The sequence below is a fragment of the Rhinopithecus roxellana genome, chromosome 3 (assembly GCF_007565055.1).
Source record: "Rhinopithecus roxellana isolate Shanxi Qingling chromosome 3, ASM756505v1, whole genome shotgun sequence".
Lineage (NCBI taxonomy): Eukaryota > Metazoa > Chordata > Mammalia > Primates > Cercopithecidae > Rhinopithecus > Rhinopithecus roxellana.
The window spans coordinates 130698177-130714339 of NC_044551.1; the positions used below are offsets into that span (position 1 = coordinate 130698177).

At 36.8% G+C, this 16163-nt stretch overlaps 1 protein-coding gene across 3 annotated transcripts in view; it reads left to right on the forward strand.

Annotated features, from left to right (window-relative positions):
* The window catches only part of MCTP1 (multiple C2 and transmembrane domain containing 1), a 606741-nt gene that overhangs the window by 268970 nt on the left and 321608 nt on the right, over nucleotides 1-16163 (forward strand). For all 3 annotated transcript variants that reach the window (XM_010380609.2, XM_010380611.2, XM_030927232.1), the window contains exon 2: nucleotides 7664-7778. In XM_010380609.2, coding sequence (XP_010378911.2) covers nucleotides 7664-7778 — 115 coding nt within the window. The remainder of the gene's footprint in view (nucleotides 1-7663; nucleotides 7779-16163) is intronic.

Consider the following 16163-nt stretch of genomic DNA (forward strand, 5'->3'; position numbering starts at 1 on the left):
GAGCTTTTATCATAAAAGAATGTTGAATTTTATCAAATGCTTTTCATGTATGAGATTATAAGGTGGTTTTTGGCCTTGATTCTGTGAATATGGTGAGCCACATTTATTGATACGCCATATCCTTTTTAGACTCCTATTTCACTCTTTATACAAGAATCAACTCAAAATGGATTAAAGACTTAAGCATAAGACCTGAAGTTGTAAAACTACCAGGAGAAAAAATTCAAGGAAAGCTCTGTGACATTGGTCTTGGAAGTGATTTATTTGATAAGACCCCAAAAGCACAGGCAACAAAAGCAAAAATAGATAAATGGGATTGCATCAAATTGAAAAGCTTCTACACAACAAAGAAAACAACTAACAGGGAAAAGACCATCCATAGATTAGGACAAAATATTCGCAAACCATACATCCAATAAGGGACTAGTGTCCAACATAGATGAAGAATTCAAACTACTCAATAACATGAAAATAAATAACCCTCCTAAAAAAAAGGGGGGGGGCAAAGGACCTGAATAGACATTTATCAAAAGAAGATATGCAAATAGCCAACAGATATATGAAAAAAAACCCTCAATATGTGTAGCCATCAGTGAAGTGCAAATATAAAACCACAATAAGATATCACCTAACACCTGTTAGGTTGGCTACTATGAAAAATATGAAAGTTAAGTATCAACAAGGATGTGAGTAAAAGAGAAACCTTGTACACTGCCGTATTATAAATTAGCGTAGCCACTTTGCAAAACAGTATGGCATTTCCTCAGAAAACTAAAAATAGAATTACCACATAATCCAGCAATCCCACATCTGGATATGTATCCAATGGAATTGAAACCAATATCTGAAAGAGATGACTACATTCCCATGTTCACTGCAGCATTATTCACAGAAACCAAGATATGAAAATGCCCAAAATACCCATTAACAGATGAATGGATTAAAATGTGGAATATATACACAATGAAATACTATTCATCCTTTAAAAAGCAGGAAATTCTGTCATTTGCAACAATGTGGATGAACCTGGAGGACACTATACTAAGTGCAGCCATCCTCAACCTTTTTGGCACCAGGGACCAGTTTCGTAGAAGACAATTTTTCCACAGACCAGGGAGTGGGGAGGTTGTTTGGGACCATTCAAGTGCCTTACATTTATTGTGTACTTTATTTTGATTATTATTACATTATAATATATAATGAAATAATTAAACAACTCACCACAATGTGGAATCAGTGGGAGCCCTGAGCTTGTTTTCCTACAACTAGATGGTCCCACCTGGGGACATCAGGCATTAGATTCTCATAAGGAGCACACAACCTAGATCCCTCACATGCACAGTTCACAATAGGGTTTGTGCTCCTATGAGAATCTAATGCCACTGCTGATCTGACAGGAGGCGGGGCTCAGGGAGTAATGTGAGTGATGGGGAGCAGCTGTAAATTACTGATGAAGCTTCTCTGACTTGTCTACTGCTCACCTCCTGCTGTGTGGCCTGGGGGTTGGGAACCCAGGCTAAGTGGAATAAGCCAGACACAGAGAGACAAATACATGATCTCCTCATATGAGGAATATAGAAAACTTAAACTCATAGAAGTAGAGAATAGAATCGTGGTTACCAGAGGTTGCAGGGATGGGAAGAAGGAGAGATAGATGTGGGAACAGGAGATGTTGACCAAAGGATACAAAGTTTCAGTTAGACAGGAGGAATACATTCTGGTGATCTATTCCACAGCATGATGACGATAGCTAATAATAATGCATTGTGATTTTCAAAATATTTCAAAATGAGAGAATTTTAAATATTTCCACCAAAACAAATGATAAATATTGGAGGTAATGGATGTGTTAATTAGCCTGATTTTCTCATTCTGAAATGTATACATGTAACAAAACATCCAAATGTATCCACATATATATATATACAGTTGTTGTCAATTCAAAATAAAATACATATAATTTTGAGTTTATCATTTATTCGTCTTTTAAATTTAGGGCTGTTAGAAAAAGGCAGCCCTCCCCATTGCCTATACCCTTCATAATGTTCTGTCAAAGCAATCACTGGATTCATCAAAGACTTGACTTTAAAATGGCTCTTTATTGGTAGGAGACTAAGTAGCTGTTTCACCATCTCGTGACATTTTAGTGTCTCTCATCCTCTGATGTTAATCTGATAAACCAGGCCAGATGACCACTTGCCTCGTTGTCTCTTGCCTGCAACCACTCCTACTATCAATCATTGATTCAAGGAGGGTTTTTAGTGGCAGAACACGAATCCACACCAGATGATGTAAATGGAAAGGCAGGGTCAGAAGACCAGGATTAGTTATTGAAATACTGTTGGGGAAAATGCCAATCACATTAAAGTGGCAATGCCTTTGTCACTGCTGCCTGTTGTGTGGCATTCATGATACCAAGAACAGGATACTAAATTTCACCGTAGCTTCCCTAGAAGAACCTATACCACACTACCAGAAAATTAGTTCTCCTTGCATACCACTTCTTTTTCATAATGTTCACCTCTATCTGCATTTGTCGTAGTATATAAGTGCATTTTCTTAGCAGAACCTACACCACATGGGACGATCCTAGCTGTAAAGACAACAAGGAAATGTAGTTTTTACCTTTTCAGCCTCTTTACTACACAGAATCTAAAGGTTGAAGAGATTTGAAGTACACATTGGTTTACCCAGTCTGTATTTTCTGCAACAGATGTTCAAAAGTAGAATACTAGGAAATAGCTAAATTACAGCAATTAAAGAAGAGAGATTAATTCCAGAGAGCACCTGGTGTTCCCTCCAGTTTATGTCTTGAATATCTAAATGTTTATATGATGCATCATTTGGCTTTAAGAAATCCAGTCTAGAGAAGCAGGAAAAGAAAAGAATGGGCTAGCAGAGAGAAGAGAGGTTAACTTTTATTTGAGTAGTATAAAAGACTTCATTAGGGAGGTAGCATTTAAACCTACAAAATTTTAAAGTTTCGTGTTCTAGACCTCTTATCAAAGGTGTCTGGCATTTAAAGGTCTGGCATAATAAACCACATTGAAATAATAAATGAAGAATAAGGAGAGGTTAAACATAAAGGACTCCCTGAATGCCCAATTGGCCTTCCTGCCCATAATTCCTCCCACCTAGGATTCCTCCATTTGATAATCATTTCTTTCATTGCTACTCTTTCTCTAATTGACCTCTGAAAATGCAAACGCTCCTGGGAAGAGTTTTAAAAATTAAGCTCTTATCAGTTATTAATGTCTTAGCTCATTCATTTAAAAACATGTACTAAGCACCTACTCCTTGCCAGGAACTCTGCTAAGTGCCAGGGATTTGGAGGGATACACCTGTGAACAAAACAAGCACGGCTTCTGCCTATATGGAGCTTACAGGTTAGCAGGAAGACGGGCCCTAAAAATAGCTGCACAGATCATTAACTTCTTACAGCTGTTCAATTCTGTGAAAGAACCATTTTCTTGGTCATAAAAAGCAGACCACGAGAGCAGACAACTTAGATATATCATTCAGGATATTTAAAATCTCAGAGGTGAAAAAAGTTTGTTTTAGAGATTTTAAAATATGTGAGCCTAGCACTTCAGATACGTATTTCCTAAGATAGCTTTATGTTTGGAAGCTTCATGAACACTTTTTAAAAGATATTTTACAATAAAAAATACACATTTGTTTCTAGCATCCCTCCATAATCAGCCTGCTGATTTTCTTCTTGGAACCATTATAGTGAGCCTGAGAGGAGATGTCTCTCGAGATCCTCTAAAGTTCTTGATGTTCTTTGATGGAGTTGGGTGATCCCTGGAGCTGACACAGTGGTGGCCTGGAGTTGCTTCTCCTCTCATTTCTGCTGTCTACTATGGGTGTTACCATCCTCCCAGGAGCACAGCTCAAACTTCTGTGTGACTCGCCCACTGTTTCCCACATCTCCCACATCTTGTCAGTTGGCAAATTCAGTTGATCGAATCTCCTCAATCTCTCAAATCCATCTTTTGTTTTTGTTACCACTGGTCAGATCAGGCTCTTAAACTGAACAGTTTAAGACTTAAAATGACTTAAACTGAACAGTTGTAAATCCTTTTAAATAATTTCTAGATCCACGGGATTTCTCTACTCTCATCCCTCTTACAAAGGGAAAAGGCCAGAGTTTTTTGTTCATCCCTAAAATCTAAGCATTTGGCCCACAGCATAAAACATGTAAGGCAGTAAGTGTGTGTTCCCTGGAGCCTGGTTCTATTGTTTCTGTCTTCAGAAGCCTGTGATGGTTTGATGTTGCCTACAGACTGAAACCTCCTTAGCTGGGCCTCGCTGTACACCAGTCTTCCTTTCCACCTTATTTCTCATGCAATCTAGTGATGCGCTTTTTGGTGACTGCTTACCATTGGGCTTGTGTTGATTTTTCCTGATGCTCCCTCCTTCCAAATCTTCACTTGTCAAAGTCCTACACATATTTTCAGACCCTGCTCCATGGTTATCTTTATAAGGCCTCCTGAGAGTCTTCTCCCATCATAATTGATCCACTGTCCTTCTCTCCCAATGACTTCATACCTCCAGTATATTACAGTCAGTCTTTTATTACAGCTCCTGAGTGGACAGGGTTGATTTTAAGTGCTAATTTTTATCAATTGGTAATGGCTGCCTGGAGCACTGTATTGAGAAGGATTCTAAGGGTATACCTGGGTTCCTCAAGCAGGGTGCCAAAGCAAATTGGATGGATTACATGACTGTAGGAGAAGAGAGAGAACAAACTGCCCATGGATTCGCCAACTTTATTTAGATCCCCATTGATGTTTCTACTCAGCTGGATCAGGTGCTGGTAAAGACATCTTTCTATCCTTGTAGCCTCCAGCATAATTCATTTTCAATTTGAAGCTTAAATACTCTATTCCCTGATTTTAAAGGTTTATAATTTAAAATGACAAATATGACATTTGAGATAGAATGTGGTAATGGAAAAGAAAGATATAAAGTGCTAGTGAAATGGTCCTTGAAGACTGGGTAGGAAGACAAGGGAAACAAGAAGGGAAGGCAGCCCTGGTCAAGAGTAAAGAATGAAGATACAAGTTTTAAAGTGTAAATTCTATTCCGTTAAGTAAAAATCGTCCAGAATTTGTTGAAGAGAAGTGAAGGCTCAGTTTATAATGATAGGCTTGAGTTAGGTTGGTGCAAAAGTAATTGCATTGAAAGTAATGGCAGAAACCACAATTGCTTTTGCACCAACCTAATGTATCATGGGAGCTATGAATGCCTTCCTAAGAAGTACAGATATACTCAAGTATGATAGATAGTTTTGAACATAATCATGATTGCACATTAGAGTGAACAAATTCACAGGGCCAAGTAGAGTCTACTCCGGAAATATGCAGATGATTGAATGTTAGAAAAATCTATCAACAAAAATTCTGTATGATCTTATTAACGTATGCTGAAAATCTATTGATAAAATTCAACTGTGCTTTTTTTAAGCCCAAATAAATTAAGAGTAGAAAAAGCCTAAGCTTCATAAATGTCATGTTAAATTGTGAAATACTAAAAGGCATGCACATTATAATCAAATCTAATTCAGAAATGTTCATGGCTTTCACCATTTTTTAACAGTCTTTGGAAGATAACATAATAAGATTTAAAAATAAGCAATTGAAATATTAGAAAATAAGAGTCAAAAAGGCATTATATACAGACAATATGATTTCTATACACAGACAACCCAAAATATGACTTGAAAAGTGACAGAATATAAAGTCACTTTACAAAATAATGTTTGTCCATTACTAGAAATAACCTTATAAAAATGGAAATGGCAAAGAATGGTTAAGAATACTGAATTGTATACTTGAAATTCGCTTCAATGTCTTCACCACAAAACAAAACAAAACAAAACAAAATAAAACAAAAGGGTAAACAAGTGAAGTGAGAGATGTTAACTAACTTGATTGTGGTAATCACTGCCCAAAACATATGTATATTGAATCATCATGTTGTATATCAGAAAATCATATAATTTTGTCAACTGTGGCTCAATAAAGCTAGAACATTTTAAAGGGAAAGGTATATGTATATGTATTGACTAGAAAAGTACCCATGATGTTTTTCTAGAAGTTGTTCATAATAGACAAAATGCAATACTCTCTTTGTTTAAAACTAGGGAAAACTGAAAGCCCAACCACAAAAAAACAAAGCTGTATGTATGTGTATATGTTTTCATAAGACTTTCAAAAGTGTGAAAAATATTTCCCAAATTGTTGTCACTGGTGGCCACAATCAGATGGGTAAGGGAAGAGCAAGACAATCATTTTACTTTTTACTCCTTTGTTGTTCAAAGGCCTGATCCAAATGAGTGGTAATAGGAATTAAAAGAAAAAGACAATTGGGAGATGTCTTACAGAAATGGAGTGGGGGGATTTGACAACTATTTGGATGTGGGTGGGAATCAAATGAAGAAGTCAAAGATGACTCAGCGATTTATAGGCTGAGTGACTGAGGGATCATTTATAGAAACAAGGATATCATGAGAAGGTGAAGTGAATTATTTTTTATTGTTACCAGAGGAGAGACAATGAGTTCAGGTTATCAATCAAGCTGTGCTGCCTCTTGTTTTAAATAATAATTGCTCCAACAGCAAAGCTATTTGCCTTGAATGCTACTTTAATGAGCAAATGTCGGGTATGTGAATTATACACCTTAAAGATTGTTTAAATGCTGCTTTATTGTTTCATTTTATGTGAATTATGGAATTAAAAGACTGCTGTCTGTTATTTTACCTCATCCATGCGTATTCTAAGACAAAAGGACAGTTCCTTTTGAATCAGAAAAAAAAAAAATTGTAAGAATTTAAATGAATCCCAAACACACAAAGAAAAGCTTTCCTATTGTATACAGAATGACAGAGACTAAAAATATGACCTGAAGAATTTTTACTACATGTTTCATTTGTGTTGTTTTAATATAGTTATTCCTCTTGTAATTCAATGCCTAGTAAATTATTAAGAGTATATTGTTGCTAAAAATAAATTCTATAGAGGCAGCCTCATAAATATTTTTAGATCTAGGAATGGCTTAGGCACTTTTATTCCGTAGAAAGCAGCACTAGAAATTTAGCCCCATTGAGAATATATTTCTTGCAAATATTGCCAAAATGCTAGGTGAATTTATTTCTATATAATTATATTTTACGTTGGGGCTGAAGCAGAAGTGCTTAATTCATAGGTATGAGCTTTTCTGCACAGATAAATGAGTCAACTGTCACTTGAATAAATCATTTTAATTTTAATTTCCGGTTAGGTAGAAGTCAACTGCTCTTGTTCTTGTTCTCCACTCATCATTGATTATGTTTTCACTTCAGACAGTATTTCTATGTTCATATTTCTTAGTTGAATTGTGTGGAGACTTCCATGGGAAACGTTTTTATATTCCATTTGTTATCCGTAATCTGAGTTAAAACAGGACATTTCTGTAACTGCCATGTTTTTATTTTGAGTCTAGAGAATTTCATAAATTTCAAAACCTTCAGAGAACTGGGTGATTATGAGACTGTATGAAATCAGAAGATTATTTATTTTATTGACTCTTATAATTTGGGTTAAGCTACATATGGTCCCCCTTTGGAAAAAATAGAACAGATATAATAAATTTAATATTTTTTATATTTTGTGTTTTCCAGAAAATAAACACTGCTGGAACCAGTAATGCAGAAGTCCCCTTCGCTGATCCCGGAATGTACCAGCTGGACATTACATTAAGAAGGGGTCAAAGTTTAGCTGCTCGAGATCGAGGAGGTAAGAGCGTAAGAGCAATATCACCTAGAAGCTTTTTTATGTGTTTATGACAAACTTTGTTTTCCATGTGATTGCTTGAGTTATAAAAAATTAACTAGAATATAATTTTTAGAAGCTTGAATTCAAAGACACAGTTTGACGCATTACTTGACTCCCATGACCATGGTGGAAGACGTTTTGATGCAAGTTCCAAAACTCTGACTTATTCCTAACCCAGACAGCAAAGTCCCTATCAAACTGCTGATAAATTAGACTCTACATCATGTGTAATTACTGACATAATTGGCTACATAAGTGAGGCATACATTTGAAGCCATGTCAGAACTTACCTTTTGGTAGACCTGAAATTCTTTTTGCTACATACATTTGTTCAGTTGAATCTGTTCACATTGCAGGACCCAGGACTAATCTCTCTCCAAAACTTCAGAGATTCCTAACAAGGGATCTTTTGAGGCCTGGTCAGATCTGGCAGTAGTCTCATGGTGGGTTAAACACATTTCGTAGGTCATGATGAAGGATTAAACAAGGCATAAAACAAGGCAAATGCTGTTAAGTTCCCGGATTCCAAATCCCAAGGCGATCTCCTGATGAACTAAGACAGGCGACATGAGGGATTCCTTGAACCCAGGATAGAGGCAGGACCAAGGATAGACCCCAGATAGGCTGTGTAGCATCCTTTGCGCATTTTGAATGTGAGCACTGCAGGAGGTGGATATGTTGAGGGCCCTGAGAGCCCTCAGTTCCAAAGGAGGCTGAGTTTGGGGTGACTCCTGCTGCCAGGAGGAAGGAGAGTCCCCAGGCCTTGCTAACTCATTGTCGGACAACCCTGAGAGTGCTTCTGGCACCATATGATCCTGTTTTATTCCTCCTACCCTATTTGACATCATATGTAGGGAATAGAAGGAACCAGATTGGGGCTGCAGTTTTAATTTGTCTCCTACATCTAAAGGAATAAAATAGAGAAAAATAATTTAATATAATACTGGAGTGTTTTATGACTAGGAACTGTACAAATAATAGATTCAATTGTTAAGTAAAAACTAGTAAATATCAAACATTCTTGTCTGGGTGTGTTGGCTCACACCTGTAATCCCAGCACTTTGGGAAGCCGACATGGGAGGATTACTTGAGGCCAGGAATTTGAGAACAGCCTGGACAACACAGTAAGATCTTGTCTCTACAAAACATTTTAAAAAGTTTAAAAAGACATTCTTAGTGAGGGAATATGTGATTGATGATATTAAAATTTAAAAAGATAGGAGAAGTTTTCAAAATAACCGTCTGGTTTAGTAGCTAAGGACAAGTGTTTATTGATTTGAACTGCCTGTTTCCAAAGAAGATACAATTAAATTAGATAAAGAAAATAATGCAAATAACAAAGTATTATTTTGCTATATTTACTGTATACAACTTTTTTTTTTTTAGTTTTCCAAGTGCTCTCAGTTATATCATTCGATCTAAAACAGAATTGGACTTGGCAACAGAAAATCAAAATTTTAGTCCTACATAGGCCCCCAACAATTTGAAATGCATATATGTATAATAATTTGTTGTAGCATTGTTTATAATTATAAAATATTGGCAATAATCTAAATACCCATAAATAGGGGAGTGGTTGAATAAACTATGGCATATCTACATGGTGGAATACTATGGAGCTGTAAAAATAAATAATGAAAATCTCTAGAAATTGATATGAAAAAATGTACAGGATGTATTGTGAAGTTCAAGTAAGCAAAGTACAAAAGAGTATCAACAATATGCAACATTCTGTGTAAGAATTTGTGTGTTGTCTTCTCATTTGTACCAAAACAAATAAAGAAATCAAAAGCTAGAAACTAATGAAATTGGTAACATACAGAATGTAGGTAAATAACAGATGGCTAGAATGGGAGATGGGAATGGGGTAAAAGGGATGAAGAGGAAATGATATTTATCTGAGTCAATTTTCTTAATTAATTTGAAGTCTTTATGACAATATTTTAGCACCCCAAAATAGATAAATAATTAAAATCAACCAGGATGTGGGAGGAACCCATAACAATAATCTCATCTCAAAGGGATAAGAAATAAAACCACTAACCTAAGTAGCTATGTAAAACAGTATTTGAATTATACATACAGGCCTACTTTGGAGCTATTGCAGGTTCGGTTCCAGACCACCACAATAAAGCAAATATCACAACAATGCAAGTCACACAAATTTTTTGATTTCCCAGTACATATAAAAGTTATATATATACCATACTGTGGTCTATTAAATGTGAATAGCATTATTCACAAAAAAAAAGTATGTCTAAAAATGTATGTACCTTAATTTTAAAAATACTGTATTGCTAAAAAAAAAAAAATGCTAACAATCATCTGAGCCTTCTGTGAATGATAATCTTTTTGCTGGTGGAGGGTCTTGCCTCGATGTTGATGGCTGCTGATTGATTAGGGTGGTGGTTGCTGAAGGTTGGAGTGGCTGTGGCAATTTCATAAAATACGAAAACAATGAAGTTTGCCACATTGATTTACTCTTCCTTTCACAAAAGATTTATCTGTAGCATGAGGCGCTGTTTGATAGTACTTTACTCACAGTAGAGTGTCTTTCAGAATTGGAGTCAGTCATCTCAAACCCTGCTGTTGCTTTATCAACTAAGTCAGTGAACTATTATAAATCTTTCGCTGTCATTTCAACAGTGTTCACAGCATCTTTACCGTGAATAGATTCCTTCTCAAGAAACTACTTTCTCTGCTCGCATAAGAAACAACTCTTCATTTGTTCATATTTTATCATGAGATTGCAGCAATTCAATCATTATCATCAGGCTCCACTTCTAATTGTAGTTCTCTTGGTATTTTCACCACATCTACAGTTACTTCTTCCACTGAAGTCTTGAACCCCTCAAACCCTTAAGTCATCCATAAGGGTTAAAAGCAACTTCTTCCAAACCCGTGTTAATGTTGAAATTTTGACCTCCTCTCATAAATCATGAATTTTTTGTTATTGTTGTTTTAGAGACATGGTATTACTCTGTTGCTTAGGCTTGAGTGCAGTGACGCAAACATGCTGTAACCTCCAACCCCTGTATTCAGGCACCCTCTCGCCTCAGCCAGCTGATTAGCTAGGAGGACTACAAGTGTATGTCGCCATGCCCGGCTATTTTTTTTTCTCTTTTTTTTTTTTTTTTTTTTTTTTTTGGTAGAGATGTGGGCTCAGTATGTTGCCCAGGCTGGTCTTGAACTTCTGGATTCAAGTGATCTACCCCCTTTGGACTCCCAAGTTGCTGAGGATACAAGCATGAGACACTGCGCCCAGCTAAGAAATATTCTTTATGGCATCTAGAATGGTGAATCCTTTCCAGAAGGTTTGCAATTTGCTTGTCCAGATTCATCAGAGGACCAACTATATATGGCAGCTATAGCCTTACAGAATGTATTCTTAAATAATAAGCCTTGAAAGTAGACATTACTGCTTGATCGATGGGCTGCAGAATGGATGTTGTGTTAACAGGCCTGAAAACAACACTTGTGTCCCTGTATATCTTCATCAGAACTCTCCGGTGACTAGATGCATTGCCAATAAGCAGTAATATTTTAAAAGGATTCTTTTTTTTTCTGAGCCGTAGGTCACAACACTGGGCCTACTAAATATTTAGTAAACCATGTTATAAATAGATATGCTGTCATCCAGGCTTTTTGGCTTCATTTATAGTGTACAGGCAGAGTAGATTTAGCACAGTTCTTAAGGGCCCTGGGATTTTCAAAATGGTATATGAACATTGGCTTCAACTTAAAGTCACCAGCTGCATTAGCCCTTAACATGAGAGTCAGCCTGTTCTTTGAAGCTTTGAAGCCAGGCATTGACTTCTCTTTAGCTATGAAAGTTCTTAATGTCATTTTCTTCCAATAGAAGGCAGTTTCATTGAAAATCTGTTGTTTAGTGTAGCAACCTTCATCAATTATCTTGCTATATTTTCTGAATAACTTATGGCAGCTCCTTGCACTTTCATGTCATAGAGATGGCTTCTTTCCTTAAACCTCAGGAACCAATCTCTGCTAGCTTCCAGCTGTTCTTCTGCAGCTCCCTCATGTCTTTTCATAGAATTGAAGCGAGTTAGGGACTTTGTTCTGGATTAGGCTTTGGTTTAAGGGAATGTTGTGGCTAGTTTGATCTTCTATCCAGACCACTCACTTTCTCTGTATCAGCAACGAGGCTGGGTGTCTTTCTTATTCACGTGTTTACTGGAGTAGTGTTTTAAATGCCCTTCTAGATCTTTTCCTTTGCATTCACAACTTGGCTACCTGTTTGGAGCAAGAGGCCTAGTTTTCAGTCTGTCTCTCCTTCTGACATGCCATTCTCACTGAAGTTTAATCATTTCTAGCTTTTGATTTAAAGTGAAAGACGTGACTCTTCCTTTCACTTGTATACTTAGAGTCCATTGTAGGGTTATTGATGGGACTAATTTCGCTAATGTTGTGTCTCAGTTAATAGGGAGGCCTGAGGAGGAGGAGAGAGATGGACTAACAGCTGGTCAGTGGAGCAGTCAGAACACACACAACATTCACTGATTAATTTCTCAATCTTCTATGAGTGCAGTTCATGGGGCCTCCCTCAAAACAATTACAATAGTAATGTCAAAGATCACTGATCACAGATCATCATACAGATATAATAATAATAAAAAAGTTTGAAATGTTGCAGAAATTACCAAAAGGTGACAGAGACATGAAGTGAGCATACGTAGTCTGAAAACCGATGCTGATAGACTTGCTCGAGGCAGTGTTGCCATAAACCTTCGATTTGAAAACAAAAACAAGAAACAAAAACTCTTGGAAGCACAACCAAACAAAGTGCGATGAAATGAGGTATGCCTATACTATAAAACTCCAGATAAAAAGAACTATACATAAATGTATGTACTCCAGACCATGATTATTGATTCTGAAACTACTTAATGTATATAGCAGGAACAAGCAAATTAGTAAATATATTATAGACAATGACAGTCATGATTCTCATTGTTGGAGATAGTTACCAAAATAGAAAGTAGGCAGTCTAGAATGAACCCTGTGGTGCTAGACAGGTGTCAGTATGATCTAATGATTTTTGTTAATATTTATACAGATATATAGAAATAAAAATGTATGGAGATATGTGTGTGTGTGTGTATATTTCCTAATCTGTCTGCTGAGAGGGCCTAGAAGCAATGACAAAGGTATAATGACAAAGTAGCAGTGAATACATTTGGACAGGTCTTGGTTTTTCAATACAATTTCCCCAATAAAAGTAATCAAGGGGCCAGGCGTGGTGGCTCACGCTTATAATCCCAGCACTTTGGGAGGCCGAGGCAGGTGGATCACAAGGTCAGGAGATCGAGACCATCCTGGCTAACACAGTGAAACCCTGTCTCTACTAAAAATACAAAAAATTAGCCAGGCATGGTGGCAGGCACCTGTAGTTCCAGCTACTTGGGAGGGTGAGGCAGGAGAAAGGCATGAACCCGGGAGGCAGAGCTTGCAGTGAGCTGAGATTGCGCCGCTGCACTGTAGCCTGGGCGACAGAGCAAGACTCCATCTCAAAAAAATAAAAAAAAAAAAAAATAGTAATCAAGGCTCCTGGAGAAATAGTTGATTTCAGACAGACCTGGGGCAGGGAAAGTATAATATGAGCCTGGATCATTTTGCAGTGCTAGAAAGTAAGGGAGTGCTCAGAAATTGATGACAAAATGTCAAAGTCACATAGGAGCCAACGTAAAGGAACATCTAATGACCAAAGCTGGGACAATTTCAGCAAAAAATTAATAATGGTTGTATTAGTCCGTTCTCACACTGTTATAAACAACTACCTGAGACTGGGTAACTTAGGAAGAAAAGAGGTTTAATTAACTTATAGTTCCACAGGCTTAACAGGAAGCATGACTGGAAGGCCTCAGGAAACTTACAACCATGGCAGAAAGTGAAGGGGAATCAAGCACTTTTACATGTCCTGGCCGGAAGGAAAGAGAGTGAGGGGAAAAGTGCCAGACACTTTTAAACCATCAGATCTGGTGAGAATTCACTCGCTATCATGAGAACAGCATGGAGGAAAGTGCCCCCATGATCCAGTCACCTCCCACCAGGTCCCTCCCCCAACATTAGGATTACAATTCAACATGAAATTTGGGTGGGGACACAGAGCCAAAGCATATCAATGGTAATAATGGAGTAAAACCCATAGAATAAAATGAATATCTTTGTGCTGGTAAGTAATTGAATAAATAAGTGGAGGAGAAGGTATAAGCATTTCTTATGGTAGAATTCCAATAAACAAATGTAGAAGGGAAAATTAAAATAGAAAGTCACCTTTGAACAAACACCCCAGTAACAATAGTAGGCAAAACCATCATCAATAGATGCTAAAATTATATGTGTACAGTTATGATGTGAAACAGAATTTTGCAGCATTTCAAAGTATTTCTCCACAAGCTATGTAAGAATTACCAAGGGAAAATGTAACTTCACAATGGGGAAACATGGAAGACACCGACTTAACCAGGTGGTCAAAGTCAGAACTGAGAAGACATGCAGACATCACGAACCCCCTGACAGGGTACAGTGAAAACAGCACGTCATTTCTGTGGCATTCTTGTCCAAGTGCAGAGCCTCAATGTAATCATGAGACAACATCAGGCAAACTCTGGCAACGTATGACATCTGTTATCTGAGCTGAGTAGCCCCTACCTTTTGGACAGTGTGTGTTTAATCTTGTTTCACCATTCCCTGTGCCTCCACAATTTTGAGTCTGGGTCTCACTGGGTATGTGCCATTGATTTTCTTATAGTAGCAAATTATTCTCTGCAGACTTCTCTGCCAAAAATTACAAAACAGCTTTCAGTGGAATGAGAGAGCCATGTACTTAAAAAAAAATGGGAGAGAAAATATTACTTTGTGGAAATGAAGAACATCCTGAAGTGCTTAAAATGCCAACTCCAATCCAGCTTCATTAGTTTACTTACCTGCCTGGCATTAGTGAAATTTTTATTGGATAAAGATAAAAATAAGAAGAGAAATTTAAATGGATAAAACAACCTGAGTTAAGGATTGATTAAATATTTATCCTTGAACCATCTCTGAATAACAGATGTGTTAAACATTTGATTGGATAGATAGGTCACTTGAGATTTGCAAATTTTTAGACATATAATTGGTAGGATAATTAGATGGAGATGGATAGCTTGAAATGAGAAGACAAGCTAGGAAGCACTGCAGTCATGTGGAATATAATGTTGAGGGCTTGAACCGGAAGTATGGGTGTGGAAATAGAGAAGGAAAGTAATATATGATAGATGGTTCAGAGGAATGTCTGATAGGACTTGGGATCAATTGGATGAAGGGACTAAAAAAAAAATTAACTATTAAGGTTTAAAGCCTGATGATGCCTGGAAACCGTGTGGTGGTTGGAAAAAGATAAATGTAGAGAAAACACTTATATAACTATTATAATTAATGAAAATTGAACTCATCACTGTATGACAAGGATGCCCTCACCTGCTACCCAGCAAAATCAAAATGGTTATGCCCCCTATGTCTCATATCACCCTTGCACAGAACAGTGGAAGGGAAAAACTACTTTCTACCACTGCCACCATCACTAAAATGTGGTTTGGACTTCTTCAGAATCTCCTTTCTACATAACAGGCACTGAAGTGGACTCAGCAGGCAGAACTGCCCAACATTCTTCCATTTCTACACCTATTTTCCAGAAACAACAACCAGACGGCTTCTTGAAATGCTGCTGCCTTTTCCTGAGTTTTATTGTCTTTTCTTTAAGCAGCATGATGAATTAGAAAATACATGATCTTGGGTAGTCTGACAACGTAAGTTCAAAGTCAGGTTTCACATTTTGCTAGCTATGTGACTTTGAGTGAGATATGCAGTTTCCCTGCTGCAATTCTAAAGTTCCAGATTTAGCAAATAAAACTACATGATGCCTAGTTAAATTTAAATTTCAGATAAATAATGTATTATATTTTATATATCTCTGTTATATATATTCATATATATGAATATGTATCATATAATATCTGGGGCATACATATAGTAAATTTTTTATCATTTATTTGAAATTTAATTTAGTGTCATTTTATCTGGTAGCCCTATAAAATTGTGATGTACAGTTATTATTTTAAAAATCATTTATATTTTCATAGGTTGGGTTTTTAGGAACTATACCTTTTGGCAGAGACATCTACATTATAATCTATCAAATTTTGAATGTAATGTTTTGACATGGCTATCTGTATTCTTAAAAAATGTAAGAGCAATCTGTAAATATATCTGGTAGTAGCCATTTTCTGTCATTTGAAATTTGGGTCTTGAAATTTGGGTCATGGAGGATATAGTAGTTTCCTTGAGCTG